Source organism: Manis javanica, chromosome 3 (assembly GCF_040802235.1).
Source record: "Manis javanica isolate MJ-LG chromosome 3, MJ_LKY, whole genome shotgun sequence".
Classification (NCBI taxonomy): Eukaryota; Metazoa; Chordata; class Mammalia; order Pholidota; family Manidae; genus Manis; species Manis javanica.
In genome coordinates, this window is record NC_133158.1 from 277,836 (window position 1) to 298,964 (window position 21,129).

Here is a 21,129-nt window from a genome sequence, read left to right on the forward strand (position 1 = left end):
GGAATTTACCTCCCATGAACCATCTCTACAGTGTATTTTGGAGGGATGGCTCTAGATGGAAGTGTTCCTAAGGCTAAATAGCTGTCACCAGAGAAAATAAAACCACTATAAAGGAAGTAGACCAATTAATTACAAAGCAAATGCAAAATTAAAGCGACCACCCCTCAAGTCAGTCAAGGGATACACAATGAGTACAGAATATGACACCTAATATACTAAGAGTGGAGGAGGAAGAAAAGAATGGAGGAAAAAAACAGAACATTTACATTGTGTTTGAAATAGCATACTAAGTGAGTTAAGTCAGACTGTTAAATAGTAAAGAATCTACCCTTGAACCTCAGGTAACCACAAATCTAAAACGTGCAATAGCAGTAAGTATGTATCTACCGACAATCACCCTAAATGTACATGGACTGAATGCACCAACCAAAACACATACAGTCAGTGAATAGATAAAAAAACAAGACCCATCTATATGCTGCCTACAAGAGACTCACTTCAAACCCAAAGACACGGACAGACTAAAAGTGAAGGGATGGAAAAAGGTAGTTCATGCAAACAGGGAGAAAAAAGCAGGTGTTGCAGTACTTGTATCAGAAAAAATAGACTTCCAAACAAAGAAAGAAAGAAGAGACAAAGAAGGACATTACATAATGATAAAGGGGTCAGTCCAACAGAGGATACAACCATTATAAATATCTATGCACCCAACGTAGGAGCACCTACATATGTGAAACAAATACTGACAGAATTAAAGGGGGAAATAGAATGCAATGCATTCATTTCAGGAGACTTCAACACACCACTCATTCCAAAGGACAGATCAACAAGACAGAAAATAATTAAGGAGACAGAGACACTGAACAACACGTTACAGCAGATGGACCTAACAGACATCCACAGAACACTCAACCCAAAAGCAGCAGGATACACATTCTTCTCAAGAGCACATGGAACATTTTTAAAAAATAGATCATATACTAGGCCACAAAAAGAGACTCAGTACATTCAGGAGGACTGAAATTGTACCAACCATCTTCTCAGAACACAAAGGTATGAAACTAGAAATAAATTATGCAAAAGAAAACAAAAAAGCACACAAATACATGAACGCTTAACAACATGCTCCTAAATAATCAACAGTTCAATGACCAAATAAAAAAAGACATCAAGCAATATATCGAGATAAATGGAAACAATAATTCAACACCAGAAAAATCTGTGGGACGCAGTGACGGCCATGCTAAGAGGGAAGTATATTGCAATACAGGCCTACCTCAGGAAAGAAGAACAATCCCAAATGATCAGTCTAAACTCACAAATAATGAAACTAGAAAAAGAAGAACAAATGAGGACCAAAGTCAGTAGAGGGAGGGACATAATGAAGATCAAAGCAGAAATAAATAAAATTGAGAAGAATAAAACAATAGAATCAACGAATCCAGGAGCTGGTTCTTGGGGAAAATTAACAAAACAGATAATCCCCTAGCCAGACTTACCAAGAAAAAAAGAGTCTACACACAAACAGAATCAGAATCAGAAATGAGAACAGAAAAATCACTATGGACACCACAGGAATACAAAGAATTATTAGAGAGAGAATAGTATGAAAAATCATATGCTAACAAACTAGATAACCTAGAAGAAATGGACAACTTTCTAGAAAAATACAACCTTCCAAGGCTGACCCAGGAAGAAACAGAAAATATGAACAGACCAATTACCAGCAAAGAAACTGAACTGGTAAACAAAGAACTACCTAAGAACAAAAACCCTTGACCAGATGGCTTCACCGCTGAATTTTATCAAACATTTAGTGAAGACCTAATACCCATCCTCTTGAAAGTTTTCCAAAAAGTAAAAGAGGAGCGAATACTTCCAAACTCATTCTATGAGGCCAGCATTACTCTTAATACCAAAACCAGGCCAAGATACCACAAAAAGAGAAATTTACAGATCAATATCCCTGATGAACATCACATGCAAAAATATTCAACAAAATCTTAGCAAACTGAATTCAAGACTACATCAAAAAGATCATCCATCATGGTCAAGTAGGATTTATTACACAGATGCAAGGATGGTAGAATATTAGAAAATCCATCAACATCATCCATCACATCAACAAAAAGGACAAAAAACACACAATCATCTGCATAGATGCTGAGAAAGGATTTGACAAAATTCAACATCAATTCATAATAAAAACTATCAACAAAATGGGTAGAGAGAGCAAGTACCTCAACATAATAAAGGCCATATACGACAAACCCACAGCCAACATCATACTGAACAGTGAGAAGCTGAAAGCTTTAACTTCAAGATGGGGAATAAGACAAGGTTGAACACTCTCCCCAATTCTATTCAACATAGTACTGGAGGTCCTGGCCAGGCAAGCAAACAACACAAAGAAATAAAAGGCATCTAGATTGGCAAGGAAGAAGTTGAACTGTCCCTGTGTGCAGATGACATGATATTGTACGTAAACAACCCTAAAGAATCCATTCCAAAAACTACTAGATATAATATCTGAATTGGGCGAAGTTGCAGGATACAAAATTAATACACAGAAATCTGTTGCATTCCTATACACTAATGATGAACTAGCAGAAAGAGAAATCAGGAAAACAATTTCATTCACTACTGCATCAAAAAGAATAAAATATCTAGGAATAAACCTAAACAAGGAAGTGAAAGAGCTATACTGTGAAAACTACAAGATACTCCTGAGAGAAATTAAAGAAGACACCAATAAATGCAAATACATCCATGCTCATGGATAGGAAGAATTCATATGGTCAAAATGGGCATGCTGCTTAAGGCAATCTACAGATTCAATGCAATCCCTATCAAAATACTTACAGCATTCTTCAGTGAACTAGAACAAATAGTTCTAAAATTCATATGAAGCCATAAAAGACCCTGAATAGCCAAAACAATCCTGAGAGGGAAGAATAAAGCTGGGGGATTATGATCCCTGACTTCAAGCTGTACTACAAAGCCACAGTAAACAAGAAAGTCAATTTGGTACTGGCACAAGAACAGACCCATAGATCAATGAACAGACTAGAGAGCCCAAGATATTAACCCAAGCGTACACAGTCAATTAACATACAATAAGGGAGCCATGGATGTACAATGGGAAAATGACAGTCTCTTCAACAACTGGTGGTGGTAAAACTGGACAGCTACATGTAAGAATGATCTGAATACTGTCTAACTCCACACCCAAAAGTAAATTTGAAATGGATTAAGGACCTGAATATAAGTCATGAAAACTCTTAGAAGAAACATAGGCAAAGAACTCTTGAATATAAACATGAGCATTTTTCCTAAATACATCTCCTTGGGCAAGGGAAACAAAAGCAATATGAACAAAGGGGAGTACACCAAACTAAAAAGCTTCTGTACAGCAAAGGATACCACCAGTAGAACCAAAAGGCATCCTACAGTGTGGGAGAAAGTATTCAGAAACGACGTATTTGAAAAGGGGTCAACATTCAAAATAAATAAAGGCACTTCTTCAAAGAAGAAATTCAGATGGCCAACAGGCACATGAAAAGATGCTCCATATCGCTAATTATCCGGGAAATGCAAATTAAAACCACAATGAGATATCACCCACACTACTTAGGATGGCCAACAAAGAAAAGACTACGAACAACAAATGCTGGCGAGGATGCAGAGAAAGGGGAACCCTCCTACACTGCTGGTGGGAATGTAAACTAGTTCAACCATTGTGGAAGGCAACACAGAGGTTCCTCAAAAAACTAAAAATAGAAATACCATTTGACCCAGGAATTCCACTCCTAGGAATATACCCAAAGAAAACAAGATCCCAGATTCAAAAAGACATATGCACCCCTATGTTTATTGCAGCACTATTTACAATAGCCAAGAAATGGAAGCAACCAGGTGTCTATCAGTAGAGGAATGGATAAAGATGTGGTACATATACACAATGGAATATTTTTCAGCCATAAGAAGAAATCATAGCTTACCATTTGCAACAACATGGATGGAGCTAGAGGGTATTATGTTCAATGAAATAAGCCAGGCGGAGAGAGACAAGTACCAAATGATTTCCCTCATTTGTCGAGTATAACAATGAAGCAAAAACTGAAGGAACAAAACAGCAGCGGACTCACAGACTCCAAGAAGGGACTAGCGGTCACCAACAGGGAGGGCAGGTGGGGAGGGAGGAGAAGGGGATTGAGGGGCATTATGACTGGCATACAAGGTGTGTGTGGGGTCATGGGCAAGACAGTGTAGCACAGAGAAGACAATTAGTGACTCTGTGGCGTCTTGCTACACTGATGGACAGTGACTGCGGTGGGGTGGGATGGGGACTCGATAATATGGGTGGATGTAGTAACTACAATGTTGCTAATGTGAAACCTTCGTAAGATTGGTAATCAATGATACCTTAATAATAAAAAAACAAACTTGTGGACTGTGACATGGATAAATATATGGCAAAGATGATCCTACCTGGTAGGCTTGTGAGGTCTCACTGTGCTATTCTGTCAACATTTTGGTATGGCTATAAGTAAACACATTATCAAAAAGGTATTACATTTATTCTCCAGGTAAAGTGAAGAAAACTTAATAAAGCTCTTTAATAAAAACCTTAATGATGTTTTTAAATAAAAGCTTTAGTGACATAGTAAAAAATTTTTTTTGATATTCAAATGTATTACATTATTTGAAATATTAATCTGTTTAACAACTCCTAGATAGGGGTACATTCTTAACCTAATAATTACAAGGAGACTTTAAAAATATAGGTCAGCCCCTGACAGTCTTCTGCTCACACCTCCCCGCTGGCTCCACCTCACTTGGAGTCAACATTAAAACTTTACAACGGCCTCCAAGGCCCCATGTCATCTCCCATTACCCCGGCCACCATGCAAGCTGTCTACTTGTCCACGATCCCCCCCCCCTTGCTGTCCCTCCTGTCCAGGGCCCTGTCCACTGGCAGCTCTGATGCTTAAGAGCCCTCCGACTGTATAAGTCTACACCACTCCTTCCCTCGCTGTGCCAGCTCCTTGCTCCAGTGCCACTTCCTTGATAAGGCGTCCCCACACTTGGTCCCGCACTCTTACCCTTGAGCCCTTTGTTTTTCACCACACTATGTACCAGCCAACCTGTTCTTTCTGCACACTTAAATGTATACATCCTGTTTCATACATGGGATTCTCGTTCATCTCCTGCCTCTGAAATATAAAGTCCAGGAAGGCAGGAATTTCAGTCTGCTTGTTTGCCAGTATCCTAGCACCCAGAACACAACTTAACAATATGCTTAACACAACGGGTTTACAGTCTTTTTAATTCCCGAGTGGAAAGAGAACAGTAAGTCTAGCTTAAACTGACCTCCCATGCACAAACGCTTACGTGGCACAGGCCCAAACACTGTGCACACACATTGAATGTCAGCGTAACTTTCTCAAGCACTTCCCCTGAAAGAAAAGAATCACCCATGGCGGCTCTGTCTGGTACATTCCCTTGTCTCCTCACGGGGAGCAGAGGTTTTCAGGAGGGCCTGGGTGTTTCTCCATCACGGCTGCCACAGTCTGTAAAGCAGGACAGTCCTAGGGGCTATCAGGCCTTTCGTGATCCTTGTTCAATGAACAAAAGACAGACGTATCTATATCTTTCACTTCTGGCATTACGCTGTAGTAAAAAGAGGTTAAGCTTTGGGATTAGAGAGATTTAGTCCAAAATTTAGTTCCGGTTCTCACAAGCATGTAATCTGCAAGTAGCTAGGTTTCCTTGCTTTTACTATAAAAACAATGCCACTTCCTCCAAAGGGTTAGGAAAAGAAACTCAAATGACCAATCAGAAAACTCCTACATAATATGTGCCTGATCTGGGTGCTCAGAAAGAAGTGGTGGTTTCCAACAACCTCTGAGAAACAACTTAAAAATTCTTTTCATTTGTTCCGATTTCTACCATCTTCCCCTATAATCCAGTTAAATACAAAAGGCCTGAAATATCACTACTGTTTTTTCTATTCCTAGAAAGGTCTCTGTCCAAACAAAAACAAAAAACAATAGAACTTAAAGAAATCAGTAGACACTAGAGAGTGACTTGAGGTAAAGGGGATGAACTAGGAAGCTAACATACATTTCCTAAATAATCCCACAAGAAGTCTCCTAAAATGAACAGAGAGGTGTTTCAGACCCAGCGTTCATCTACCTTAACTTTTAAGTCACCAAATGCTCCCCACAGAGCAACTACACAATGCAAAGTTGTATCAGTTAATGAGAGAAATCCAAAAAGAATCTTGTATTTCATAAGGAAGCACTTATTTTTCCTATATTATCATTTTACCATGGTTATGTGTGTATCACTTATATACATATAGGTTAATCTGTATAATATAGTAAATTAAGTACCACAATAAAAAATATAATGAATCTATTACCCAAGTACAATATTATCTTTATAGGGAAAGCCCTCCTAATTTGAGAACCCTACTTCACATCAGTGCCCTATGTAAGAAGGCACACAGTTTTGTTATAAGAAGTGTAAGTTTAAATGTAAATGTAAATGGGATCCTTCCTTTCTTTGAGCTCCCTACTAGGAATATAGTTCAGAAAGGAAGGAGGTACTCTGCTCACTTCTCACTATAACTCTTGAAGAGCCGATTCCACAGACAGTATCATTTGCAGTTTTTTAGTATTTACTCCATCAGTTTATTATTCTTATTTTATTAGTTACAAGCCAATATAAATCACACTAATAGCAGGCATAAATTATGGAATTCTGCTCACAACTCATTCAGAAATATTCACATTATCCTTATCCCTTATTAAATGGTAAAAGGACTAAATTCTGTCACTGCAACTACTAAGCACACATTGCACTTCAGAGGTCAGCTGACAGGCCCCTTTCAGAGACTATGAATGAACTTCACTGTTCAGACCAAGAATTACCCCTTTGGTCTCCAATGCTCCCTGCAGCAATGTGACCCAGGTTTAGCACACTGTATATTCACTATGAGTCAGGCAAAGCTAGCCCCACAGGGGCGAACATTCCTAGATCTTGTTTTTGTCCTCTTTTAAATCCCACTAAACTAGAAATGGCTAAATTTGCAACTTGCTTCCTAATGAGCACTAATGCTCTATGGAATCATACACTGAAAAACTGTAGGCAGCTTTCCATGTAAAAACGTCCCCAACTTTGCAAAGTACAGAAGCTTCTCTCAGTTAAATAAGAAGGCTCTGCCAGCCCTTTTCAATTCCATGATCACAGGGAATCAAAAGACCCTACAAATGAACGAGAACCACAGCAGAGGCTGAGGAAATGAAGGCCTTTCCCAGGCATTCAGCAGGCCTGGTTTCCCTGCCCGAGGTGGGAGTGCCTGGTGGTGCAGAATCAACAAAGGGCAATGAGACAGGCCTGGCTTGCCACTTTCATTCTCCGTCTAAGAGAGGAAAATGAGCGAGTTTTAAGCTGGGATAACCATGGATACTCTTAAGTTACCCTTAAACTCCAAGGAGTGGTTCTCCACATGAGGAACCAAGATTAAGGACAATGAGGTGAAATTTATTCTAAGGGCCAGAGTGAGAGGTTTGATTAATCTGAAAATCTGCCTCCGCATCTGCAAAATGAAGACTGCTAGACTGACACTTCGGAGAGAGAAGAGGGGTAGGCCGTGTGCACACCAAAAGCGTTAGGCTTGAAGAGACCGCGCACTGATACCTACTCGAACCACCCAGAGCAGACCAAGGGGCTCCGATGACAGCCTGTAGGGTACTGGCTAGCAGGTTTAATTTACTTCGTTCTATCTTTATTCTATAAAAATAAACAAAAAGACAAAAGTAGACGAAGCACAAGTTGGATAAAATACATGCAACCAAGACAAAGATGGAAATAATTAATGATAGCAATCTTCAGCTTGAGTTATTAGAAATTACTCATAATGAATGAGAAGTAAAAAATGAGTGATGACACTAATGTAAGAAATGTTGGGAATATACAACTGTACTTACATATAAAACAATACTTCGGTGTGAAAATCAGCCTCTTATACAAAACACCTGCCATTTGAGAAGCCAGGTATTGCTTATGAAGCTACTTTATTACAATCTTACTCCACTTCAAAATCAGTCAAATAAATAATTAAAGTCCTTAATAAGAAAAACGTCATTTGTCCATATCAGCAACTGGCACACTACACAACATTTTATGCAGGGTATCTAACCATCTTTTTCCTATTATAGATGCAAGAATTCCGAGCCAGAGATAGGTAATGAGTAACTTTTAAATCCTGTCACTATCCAGGGCAGAACCAAAGGTAGAAAAATCTACATAGGAAAAATCCTAAAACCCAACAAACAACATGCTGTCTACAAGAGGCCCACTTTACATCCAAAGATACAAACAAACTGAACATAAATTACTGGAAAAATATATTCCATTCAAACCCCATAATCAACAGAGCTAGAGTGACATGCTTGTATCAGATAAAACACTTTTAGACAAAAAGTGTTACAAGAGAAAAAGGACATTACAGAATGATAAAAGGGCCAATCCATCAAAAAGATATAACAATTATAAACATGTAAGCAACTAACAACAGAGCCTCAAAATACATGAAGCAAAAGCAGACAGAAGTGAAAGAAGAAAAAGACAATTGAACAATAGACGGCAACCTCAAGACATCACTTCCCGTGAAGGGCAAATCAACTAGAATAAAGACAGAGAACCTGAACAACACGGAAAGCGAGGCACAGCACACATGCAGAGAAGACACCATAAAGCCACAGCAGAATATAAAAGGCATATTCACCAGGACACACAACAGATCGGGCAACAAAACAAGACTCAATGAATTTTAAAAGACAGAAACCAAACAAATTATCTTCTCTGAATACAGTGGAATGAAATTAGAAATCAGCAACAGGCGTCTAACAATACCCCTTCTTCCAACTTAAGGAACTATTAAAAGAAAAGGAAACTTAATCAAAGAATGCAGGGGGAAGGAAATGAAGTTTAGAGAGGAGATAAGTTAGAGAAGAGAAAGACAATGAAAGAGAATCACAGAAATCAGCAGTTGGCACTCTGAAAGGTAAGCAAAACTGACAAATCTGTATCTAGATGGAAGAGGGCAAAAAAAAGTGGGCCATGTTACTAAAACCAGGAATGAAAATGGGGACATTACCACCAATTTTAAGAAATATAAAAGAACATTAAGTCCTTAAAAAAGAATTTTACTAAGACACTGTCCGCACACCATGTGTCAGCGCACTGAGAGCACCGTTCACGGACTTCAGTGTATTCCCTGGTACGTGCGGCCCTCACCACAATGAATTTTAGAACATGTTTCTCACCTCAAAGAGAAACCCCATGTCCTATGGCCATCACCCCGGTACCTGGTCCCTCCAAGCCCAGGAAACCAGCTGTCCACCTTCTGCCTCTAGCTTTGCCTGTTCAGGGTATTTCACACTACTGAAATCACAAACTATATGGTCTCTTTTCACTGGCTTCTTTTACTTACTACCATGTTTTCAAGGTTCACCCACGATGTACCATATGTTAGTGCTTCACCCCATTAGATGGTCAAATAATGTTCTGCTGTATACATTTTGTTTATCTATTTGTCAGCTGACGGACATCTGAGTTGTTTCTACTTTTCATTGTTACATTTTCTGGGTCATTAAGAAATTAGATAATCTACATAAAATGGACAAATTCCTGCAAAGACACAAACTACCAAACTGACTCAAAAAGAAAAAGAAACTCTAAATAGACTTGTAACAAACATATCAAATCAGTCATCAAAACAGAACAACCCAGGACTTGATGGCTTCATGACTGAATCCCGTCGAACACAGAGTAAGCAGCCGATACCTTTCAAACTCTTCCATGACAGAGAGAACGCTTCCTAACTCGCTCTTGCAGGGCAGTGTGACCCCAACACCAAACTAGACAAAAGCATCACAAGAAGTGAAAAGTGCCAGCCAGTCTCTTATGAGTACAGATGCAGAAATCCTCCACAAAATACTCACAAACTTAATCCAACAGACTATTAAATGGATTCATTCACACAATCAAGTGAGACTTGTCCCAGAAACTTAAAGGTGGTTCAATAGGCAAGAATCAATATAATACACTGCATCTATAGAATAAAGTGCAAATACCATGTGATCATCTCAACGAACACAGAAAAAGCAGTTGAGGAAATCCAGCAGCCTTTGATGATAAAAAAAAAAAACAAATCCAAACAACAAATGCTGGCAAGGTTGTGGAGAAAGGGGAACCCTCCTACACTGCTGGTGGGAATGTGAATTAGTTCAACCACTGTGGAAAGCAGTATGGAGGTTCCTCAAAAAACTAAAAATAGAAATACCATTTGACCCAGGAATTCCACTTCTAGGAATTTACCATAAGAATGCAGCAGCCCACTTTGAAGAAGACACATACACCACCCCTATGTTTATCGTAGCACTATTTACAATAACCAAGAAATGGAAGCAACCTAAGTGTCCATCAGCAGATGAGTGGATAAAGAAGATGTGGTACATATACACAATGGAATATTATTCAGCCATAAGAAGAAAACAAATCCTACCATTGCAACAACATGGATGGAGCTAGAGGCTATTTTGCTCAGTGAAATACGCCGGGCAGAGAAAAACAAGTATCAATTGATTTCACTCATCTATGGGGTATAACAAGAAAAACTGAAGGAACAAAACATTAGCAGAGTCACAGAATCCAAGAATGGACTAACAGTTACCAAAGGGAAAGGGACTGGGGAGGATGGGAGGGAAGGGGGTGGGGGAGGAGAGAAAGAAGGTGTTATGATTAGCATGTATAATGTGGGGGGGGCGCACAGGGGGGGCACAGGGAGGGCTGTACAACACAGAGAGGTAGTGATTCTACAGCATCTTACTACGCTGATGGACAGTAACTAATGCAGTATGTGAGGGGGACTTGGTGATGGGGGGGTGGAGTCTAGTAAACATAATGTTCCTCATGTAATTGTAGATTAATGATACCAAAAAACAAACAAACAAACAAACAAACTCAACAAACTAGCAATAGAAGGGAACTTTTTAAGCTTGATAAAAGGAAATCTAGGAAAATCCATAGGCTAACATAATGATGAAAAGCTAGAAGTTTTCCTCCTAAGATCAGAAAAACAATCACTTACAATAGCATCCTGAAGAATAAAATACACAGGAAGAAATTTAACCAACCAAGGAAAATGTAAGACATGTACCAAGAAGATACAAGACTTAAAAATTTCAAAAAATTGCTTAAAATAAAGAAGTCCTAAATAAATGGAAAGACCCTATGTTCACTGACGGAAGACTTTGTATGGAGAGGGCAGTGCTCCCCAAACAGAATGCAAATAAAAACAACACTGAGACAGCCCTGCACACCCGCTAGGCTGGGCACTGACACAGGGGAAGCAGCACTGGTGAGGCTGTGGAGATGGGGACACTGCCAGGGGGCCACCAAGTGGTGCAAACACTACAGAGAACAGTGGATACCATCCCCAAAAGCAAATTCCACCCCTTAGGTACTTGACAGGTGAAAAACCTATGTTCACAAAGTATCTTCTATGTGAATTTTCATAGCAGCATTAGTCAAAACGGGAAGAGTGGACACAATACAAATATCCATGAACTGATGAACAGAGGAGTAGAATGGTGTATCCACATGAAGAATATTATTCAGCAGAGAATGGACTGATTCAAGTACATGAATAATTTTGAAAACGTCATGTTAAGTGAAACTAGTTGGACACACAAAAAGCCATGCAGTGTATCATTCCATTTACAGATAATGTCCAGACAGGCAAATCCAGAGAGAGAGAGCAGGCAGATTAGTGGTTACCTGGGCTGAGAGGAAGGCATGGACATGAATGCCTAACTGGTAAGGATTTTCTTTTGTGGTGATGGAATGAATGCTCTGGAATTAGGTATTGGTGAAGGATGCGTAACACCATGAATGTACCAGAAGCTACTGGTTTTTATATATACCACTAAGTGGTTAAAACGGAGACTTTATGTTTTATGAATTTTACCTCAATTTAAAACTAACAAACAGCAATGAATTCATACCTATCTAGCAACAAGTTAACTAAAATACCCACAAAGGCTCTTTCAGTATTTGTATGATTACATGCTCAAAACCTGGACTAGAAACAGGCATTGAGCCCTTAACACATGTGAACTGTTGAGTTATGAGACCATTTTAAAATCCTATCTACCATGAAGGAAGAGATGAGAGAAAAAAATCATGCTCTAATCTTACAAGACAGGCCAGCACCACTGGTGCTCAATCCCAAGAGCGAAGCAGCCCCGAGCGCCTGGCACGGGGGCGGGAGAGCGCAGCCCCCTGCACCCTGCCCCCGGCGGCAGCGCCTGGGGCCGCGCACCCTCACCCGGCTGCTCGGGCTCGTCAGGCCCTGTGCCCGCGATGCAGCTGCTCTCCAGGCCGAAGGTGGGGTCCACTTTGCCAGAGGCTCTTGCTGCTTCCTGTACCTTCTTCACATGAGCTTCAACCAACTCCAAGGGAACCTCCTCGCGGACCCGAGAAAACTCCTCTGTGCAAGAGTAAGAACGGGACAGAGGCCTGGTTTTGCACAAATAAACATTTGCTTCAACAAAAACCACCAGGAAACCCAACACATTAGTGTCTCGCATGTGGAGACCTTCCTGGGGACTCTGTCTTTTCTATCCCAGCAAAACATGAGGCCAAATGAGATAATCATGTACAGTCGTGAAATGTCTCTATGTTTAGCTTATATGCCACAGTATCTTGTTATATAAATAAAAGAGATCTTTAAATTTCTACCAGTAACAATAAAAATTCCTGAGTTCTGTGGTGTGAGAACATTCTAATCATAATGTAATTCAAGAAATGTCACATGACTCCGTTTCCCTGTTATATCAAATTCCAAATGGATCACTAAATATACCATAAGAAACTCCACTTTGCCCCTCCAATTCTTAATAAACACCCTTAATTTAAAAACTATTATATTTTAAGTGCTTTACTTTAAGATGCTATAATACTTTTACATGACATGGTTACCTTTAAGGAGTTAATACCTGCCTGTTACTTATTTATGTAACTGAGATGAATGCAACAGCTTGTAACACTTGAGTTCGCCGCTATGCCATCACTCTAAGAAGGGAAGCAATGACTGTGAAGTGAGACTGCTGTGCTCACGGGGTGGCTCGGGAAAGCCCATACCTAAAGCCGCCTTCGCTGCAGCAGATGCCACCCGAGGGTCCACCACAGATGCCAGGAAAGCAACAGTGCTCATGACTGGGTTTCCTGACTGACTGAAGGGGACAGGCTGGTAAGCCAGGGGTCCAAGGGAAGCGTCTGAATTCTCAAGGTATGGGTCCTCGATGGGAAGCCTCAGAAAGTGGAGGATGCACTCATCCTGGGTACGACTTCCAACATGTTCTGACACTTTGTTCCAGTCATCCTTGTACATCTCCAGAGCCTGTAACAGGAAAAAGCAGGAACTTCAATTGGTAACAAGTCATATGGAATGTACTCAGAAGCCTGGGACTGTTCTTTAAATAATGGAAATGGTTATTCTATACATAATAGGTAGATGTGATTGCTTTCCTTATGTTAAACTCTCAATCAGACAAGAAAAATGAACAAAGGCATGTAGATTATAAAGGAACAAGTGTCTCTTATGAACACATAAACCGTTTAAAGAGAAAACCCTAAGGAACCCACAGGAAGGTACTAAATCTAAACATTTCGCGAGGTCACACAGAAAGGTGACAGTAAACCTCAATTACACTTCTGCATATATGAGCAATGAAAACTTTTTAATTGGAAAAAAATTTTAAATAACACAAAAATGAAACACTAATAAATGTAATAAAAGAACATGTAAGATCAATATGCTGAAAACCTGCTGAGAAATTAAAGACATAAATAAAGGAGGACATGCACTACACTCATTCATTAGCAGTCTCAGTGTGGTTAAGACTTCAATTCTCTCCACAGGGAACTATACATTCAACACAATCCCATTCAAACTACAAGCTTTTGTTAGAAATTAAGGAACTGCTACTAAAATCTATATAAAGTATAAAAAATTTCTACTTTTAACATTTGTTATTTTTCAGAGAAAATGCTGAGAAGTTACCCCAAAAAGAGTACAGGAAGAGGGACAGAATGGAATGAAGAAAATGAGAACTATGTGGTGCTAAGAAAGCCACTGGGTAAAAAACACCTGTTCAGGGGCTTACTCAACTGGCTGCCATCACAAGGTTCTCTGCAGAGCTGTGTGATTCTCCACCAGGGCAATTCTGCCTTGTTGGGGACCCCTGGCAGTGTCCGGAGACACACCTGAGTATCACAGCTGGGGACGTGCTACTGGCACGGGCAGAGGCCACGGACACTGCTACATGGTCTGCAGTGCACATGGGAGCCCCCCAGACAAAAGAACCGTTTGGCCCAAAGTCAACCCCTGTGCTGGGACTGGTTTGCTCATGTGCACCAGGAGGGGTGCCCGCCCTGTGCCCACACGCCTCAGTGACTCTTATTCCTGGGCTCCAACCACTGCTCCAGGCTTCCCTCCTTGCTTGAGTGTCAGAGGATTCCACAAACCAAGCCAGCGAATGGTCCCCCTCATTAAACCCCTTGAAAAACAAAGCTAATTTTGGGTTTCCTCTAGACAATCACGGGCCTCAGTTATTTCTAAAAGGAGTTACTTAGAAAAAAGACCCCAATTGTGACAGAAAAGAAAAATCAGTCTACCTCACTAGGACCCTTGGGGCCAGAAACATACATCTCAAGTTTCTGACTGAGTAGCGACGCCCCTGGGATGCTCTCCATGGCGCTTTTAGATGAACTTATTTACATGCTCTTTTCCCTTTATTCACTTTCCATCAGTTAGAACAAGTAAGACAGTTCAGGAAGGCTTTTTCCAGAGTAAAGTGGAGGGACCCTTTGACAGTCAAACTGCATCAAGAGTCAGCACCCAGGGACACTCCGGGCCAGGAACAATGGCAGCATTCCACGAAGAGCAGGGAGAAGACAAGTCTTCTAAGCAAATCAGGGCGGCAGCCGGGCTGGCAAGGAGGAGCAAGGCTGGCCTGCAGAACACTTACCAAGTAGACATTTCATGCAGGTACAAAACACCTTCACTCTTCTTGCCATCACTTGCTGGGATTGTAAGAATTGCCCCTTTAATCCTTAAATTCACCCTTCTTCCTTTTTCCAGAGTGAAGTGTGTTTCACACAAGACATACAAGTCTCTCCCCCGCCTGAACCTATTTCACTGCTCAAAATTACCTACTGGAATTAAGTGCAAGCAGGATGGGGGTCTGGCTACCTGTTCCACCCCACTCTTAAGAATACGCAGATGCCATGCCCTATTCCCAGTGGTTTCTTGTCCTGGGACTGCCATGCACTGGAAACAATGCAGCCACCCCACCCCAGGAAGCTGTCATGCCCCCGCCACCAGCCCACATGTTGTGGCTGCTCCTCTGAGCACAGCCGGAGCACCTCCAATTGTGAAGCTGATGACTACACTCATTTTTTGTTTTACTCTGTTTCTGGCATGCACTGACTATGAGCTCTTCCACTGCAGAGACCCGGGGCCCAGCCACCTCAATGTGCAGTATTGGACACACTACCTGAAACACAGACCCAATAAAATTTGCTGGATTTAATGAAAGGGAAATGGATGAAATCAGCAGAGAAATTTAACTTTCTGTGGCTCCAAATATTAAAAAATACTAAAAAAAGGCTTTTTCCTTAAGAAAAGTATTTTTTTACTGAAAGACATATGTACCTAAAGTGTAATTCAAACTTACCCAGGAAAAATACTCCTTGGGCTGCACAACAAGAGGTACATGCATACCGCGCATGCATACCATGAGAAAAATTTCTTATGCTGCTACCCAGCAACTTCTGTCTCCACAAATCAGTCAGTAAAAAAACATGTGAAAAACTCTTCTGGGGATAAACAAACAGTAATAGTAACCCTCATGGATTTTATTTGCAGATACAAGAATCTATGTCCACTAATTATCTGAGGGAAAATAAAAACAAGACATGAGAAGGAAAAGCAGGCATGTGAAACACTAACATTTACAAGGGGGAATCAGAAAGCTGAAACTATGGTTTGCCAATGTCAAGCACAGGGACACTTACAAATGGCCAGGATGACTACTCTAGCCAGTTGCGATCTTAAAAAGGACATTGCAAAAGCTTCTTTAAAAAAAATCCCCTTAATCACTGTGGAGTAGAATGGCGCCACCTTTCTTCGTTCTGTCACCTTTGATTCTATCAGTGCAGCTTTGGATGCTAAGGACTGAGTTAGCCCTTTGTGGCTTCTTACACTAACGATATAGCAACCTGGAGCCATTGCATTTAAGAGCCGTGCTTTAGTAAGAGACTATAGCAAACCAAGTGTTTTTAAAATAAAAGTGGATGGTGTCAAGAATATTTTGAAATATGTGGGCTGCTGCCTATGTGAAATACCTAATAAAATTGGTTTTTCTTGGGGGGAGAACAAAATACCCCAATGAATCTTCCAGATTTACCTATTTATTAGGAAGAAATTGACAGTGTTTTGGTTATAAATCCAATAAAAATTTTTCATCTGACTTCATGTTCTTAAGCCATTAATTACCGATAAATAGACTATATAAATAGAAGGTGTCAGTGGTAAACAACACTGTTGGGAAGATTTATACTTCCTCCTGTGTAAACACAGACAACACCTGTGGATTCAACTGCAGGCTTAAAAGAAAAATCACGCAGCGCAAGGCTCCAGCTGCAGAGGAACAAACACACAACTGTGTACGGATGCGGCAGCTTTCCCGGACAAGCTCCAGGTGACTGGCAGCTCAGCCGCTCTGACCTCTCTCTGTATTTACTATCCACTCATCTTAAATGCAGGAGAGGAGAAATTTTGGTTATCAGTATGCAGGAAGGAAAAATGGAATCAAGACTCATTCCAGTGGGTGTTATGCAACGACATTTCCTCCAGAGCCCAAGCTAGCAGTACTGGATCCCCTGTGGGGGCTGAGCTTCCACATCCCGAGCCTCTGCAGATACAGGTGTGCTTAGACTCAACAGTCCTAACAAAGAAAAAGTGGCTCAGAGAAAAGCTGAGTATCACTGACATTGAGTGGGCAGAGGAAATAAAATAATCGTAAAAACTCAAAAAAGAAGAAACGCTTTAAAATTTTGATCCAGAGAGAGACTGGCAAGAGAAAACAAGGAGAAGGAGAGAGGTGTGAAGAAGAAAAAAAAAAAAAAGTCAATAAACCACTAAAAGCTTAAGTAGCCACAACTGTTGGAACAATTTACAAACCAAACGAGAGCCCCACCAAGAGGTGAGGCGCTGCCAGGCCTGGTGTGTGCTGCGGTCTAGAAGCCACGGGGCCTGGATGCTGGATGCCGAGAGCAGCTCCCAGCACTGAGCCCTGCGTCTCTGCCCACCACACTGACACTGCACCGAGGGCGCCGCAGCAGGGCACCACTGGCCCCAGGCAAGAACCGAGGCCATGGCCCTGGGTCATTCCGAGAGTCACTCTTCCCTTAAAGGCCACAATTCACAAAAACACAGTAAGCCACCTTTACTTAAGCGTTTCCTTGACAAAACAGTAAAAACAATCAATTTAACTAAATGTAAACCTCTGAATACATGTGTTTTTAGTATCAGATGACAGGCAGCGGGAGGTACACAAGAACTCTGCACACTGACTGCCAGAGCACGGTGGGCGCCCCAGGAAAAGCACATGTGGGCTACTTGTGCTGGCAGCTGCCAGAGCCCCTTGTGTTCACGGGATACCACGGCTACCAGAATGAAGGCTCACACATCCGTGCCTTGCAGACACAGGTAGTATCTGCCAGACACTTCCTCATCAGCACAGGACTTTTGACCTAGGCTAGGTCACCCCTCCTTAGGCAACCTGATGGCCCCCTGCTCCTGGGAGGTCACCATACCGATGCCCAGCGCAGTGCAGAAAGCACAGCGCACCGCAGCCCAGAATTCCGGGCTCAAGCAATCCTCTTGCCTCAACCCCCAAGGGCAGTGGGGACTATGGCACATGCCACCGCCAGGCCTGGCAGACATTCTCTCAAAAAGAAACCAGGACTTTCAGAAGTGTCACTTCAAGGAAAACTGATAGTGACCATTGCCAATGACTAAATGAAAACCAGAATCCCGAAAAATAGCTATCTGCCACAGAGGTCTGTCTACTACTTAAAAGACTTTCTGAGATGAGAATGGTAGTAATATTATCGAACGAGATTTTCTAGATATTGTGTAATGAACTGTACCAACGTTTAGAAGATCTGCATAACTGAGTAAGCCAGGATTTTCTAACTTACCAATGCAAGGTGTTACACAATCACACACGGATAGAAGATCCATTACAAGTATGAGAGATACCAATGAATTCCACTGCAAGTAACTTGTAAGAAACTACCAGTGGTCAAGTTTTATTAAAGAATATCCACAATTATCTGAAAAGGCCATTAAGACACTCCTTCAGATTCTAACTACATATCCAAGCGATGCCGATTTTCTTAATATACTTAAAGTAAAACAACATCTGAGAGAAAAGCCAATATGGAAATCCAGCTATATTCTAGTAAGCCAAACTTACAGGAATTTGCTAAAATGTATAATGTCCACACGTTTCACTAATATCTTGTTTTTCAAATTGTTCTTCATAAAAATGTTATGTCGACTTGGAATGCACTTATTGTCATTTTCAGTAAATTATTTTTCTCAGTTTTAATTTCTAAATACAGAAAATACTGATAAATTCACAAATGAAAACTCTTTGAGGTCCTCAATTTTAGGAACATGTATCCAGAGACCAAAACATTTGAGAACTGCTGGCCGTGTCTCATCTTCTATTTGATGCTTCATTTCTGAATTGCATAATTTAGACCTGGCACACAAGTTCGGATCAGATGTGACAGTCCAGGAAAGGGGGCTCTCTCCCTGTGAACTCGCTGCTCTAATGCTGCAGTCTGAATATTGTAAGTAAAGGAGATGCTGTAATTTGCCAGCATCAATCGTCAACTTCTCCCAGGTGACCCCAGTACCACATCTAATCCTAGGTGGTCACAAGATCCTTTCTTATCAAGGAGGGAAACACCGATGGGGGGGCGAGGGGTTCTGGGAAAGCTTTTCCTTCCCAGAAAAATCCTCAGGTGCCTTTTCCAACTTTCTTCCTGTTTTGAATGGGAATATGGAGCCTAAAACTAAGTAGCCCTCCTGTGACCAGAAGAGAACAGAACAGAATGTGGACGGCAAAGAAGGTAGAATGCAACAGGAGAGCTCCAGGGACCTGGTGACATAACTGAGCAGCTGAAAGAGCCCTGGAACTGTTAATCTGAAGAAACTACTTGGAAAAAAAAAAAAAAGAATTTCTTTGGTTTGATCTACTGCTAGTCAGATTTTCTGTTCCTTGCAGGTAAAAGCATTTCTAACAAATTTAACAATAAACTGCCTTCTTAAGTCCTACCTCAGCTCCCACATGCACATTCTATCCATAAATACTAAGAAGTGTCATGTAGTGTTCATTTTAATCCAACAATTCTTTTCTGTAATTAAAGACAAATGTTCCTTTTTTAGAAATGGTCGATAGATGTGGAACCCAATATTCTCTATTTCCTACACTTCAGAGTAGAAATAATTGCTAAGATCTACCATGTAAATATTTCGAAATATCTCCAAAGACAGGAGGAAACCCAAACAGGCTTTCAGCAAGCTGGGAACAGGCATCTTGCATGTGTCATTGGCTTACTGCAGGCTTTTGGCTTTCAGAAACAAAACTGTTTTCCATGGCAGGTATTTCTGCTACTTCTCTGGAATCCTTTGAAATAAGGAGACTGAGCACCCAGACACACACAAGCACAAAGGAAACTATTGCTCTATGGTGACCAAGGTGGTCTAAGTTAAGAAAAACCAGAATGTGAAGATTCAAAGAAATGTGGTATTCAAGGCCAGCCAATTATTGCTAACAGGGAATGAGGTCCCAGAACTGCCAGGTATTCCCATTGTGGAGGAAAAGTTAGAAATCTGGAAGACTTTGGAAAGATTCCACTATTTGTTGAAAAGTTGGCAACAGATTAAAAAAAACAAAAAATCCTCCAACCTGGGCCAAAACAACACACATCTAGGCCTAAGCTGATCCAAAACTGATAGCCAGCATATCACTTTGAAGTGTAACATTTAAGTAACAGAGGTCCAAAAAAATTCTATTAAAACTCAATTACATGGATCAAAAAGTTTCCAGGATAATTTCTAAAGGGTATTCTTTAAAATGCCAGTCACAGAAACAGCACTCTCTCCTATGTGGGTGAGCGCACCACCATCACCCTGCTCACCTCCAGGAGTAGAAGGGTCTCCTGCTCAGTCCACTCTCTCCCAGCACCAGCACCTTTACTCTAAAAAAACAAAACCAGAAGTTACTGACTCATTCCTAGAGGTTTAACATGGAGCTAAGCAGAATTCCATTTGAAGTACACGGGGCTGTTTTCTATAAACCACCAAAATAAGCCCTTGAGTAACAGGAATAAAATACATAAAGAACCTAACTTCTTCAAAGATTTACCTGCACCTGTCCATCTATATCCATCCATTTATCTTAATTTGATGCATTTCAAAATAAGTTATTTTTATTTTTAACACACACACACGGGAATTTTAATTCTGTAAGGTAAAGGACTGTGGTAATCATTGTGTAATACACACATATATCAAACCACTGTGTCTTACACCTTGGCCTTACACACCATTACAAGTCAACTTTATCTCCACAAAGCTACAACAAAAACACTTTTTTTTTTAGAAGTTATGATGCGGTCCTCTGGCTTGTATCACTTCTGCTGAGAAATCAGACATCAGCTTTATTGTTTCTCTGAATTTAATATGTCCTTCTCTAACACACTCTCACCCCCTCTCTCCCTGGTTGCTTTTATGATCAGTTTTTAAGATAGGTTTGAGCATAATGTGCCTGGATGTGGTTTTCTCTGGATCCAGTTCTGGGTCTGTCCAGTCTCTCATCTGTGAGCACTGTTAGCTATGCGGTGTCAGCTGAGATACCGCCCGCCCTGCCCGGCCTCCACCTGTCACTCTGCCCTCATGTCTCCCGCACT

The 21,129-nt window shown here is 40.9% G+C and overlaps 1 protein-coding gene across 9 annotated transcripts in view; it reads right to left on the reverse strand.

Moving 5' to 3' along the window:
- Window positions 1–21,129, reverse strand: part of SMARCC1 (SWI/SNF related BAF chromatin remodeling complex subunit C1) — a 170,607-nt gene that overhangs the window by 38,674 nt on the left and 110,804 nt on the right. For all 9 annotated transcript variants that reach the window (XM_073230539.1, XM_073230538.1, XM_073230535.1 and 6 more), the window contains 3 exons: window positions 20,359–20,418; window positions 13,219–13,477; window positions 12,404–12,565 (listed from right to left, as the gene is read on the reverse strand). In XM_073230539.1, the coding sequence (XP_073086640.1) occupies window positions 12,404–12,565; window positions 13,219–13,477; window positions 20,359–20,418 (481 nt within the window). The remainder of the gene's footprint in view (window positions 1–12,403; window positions 12,566–13,218; window positions 13,478–20,358; window positions 20,419–21,129) is intronic.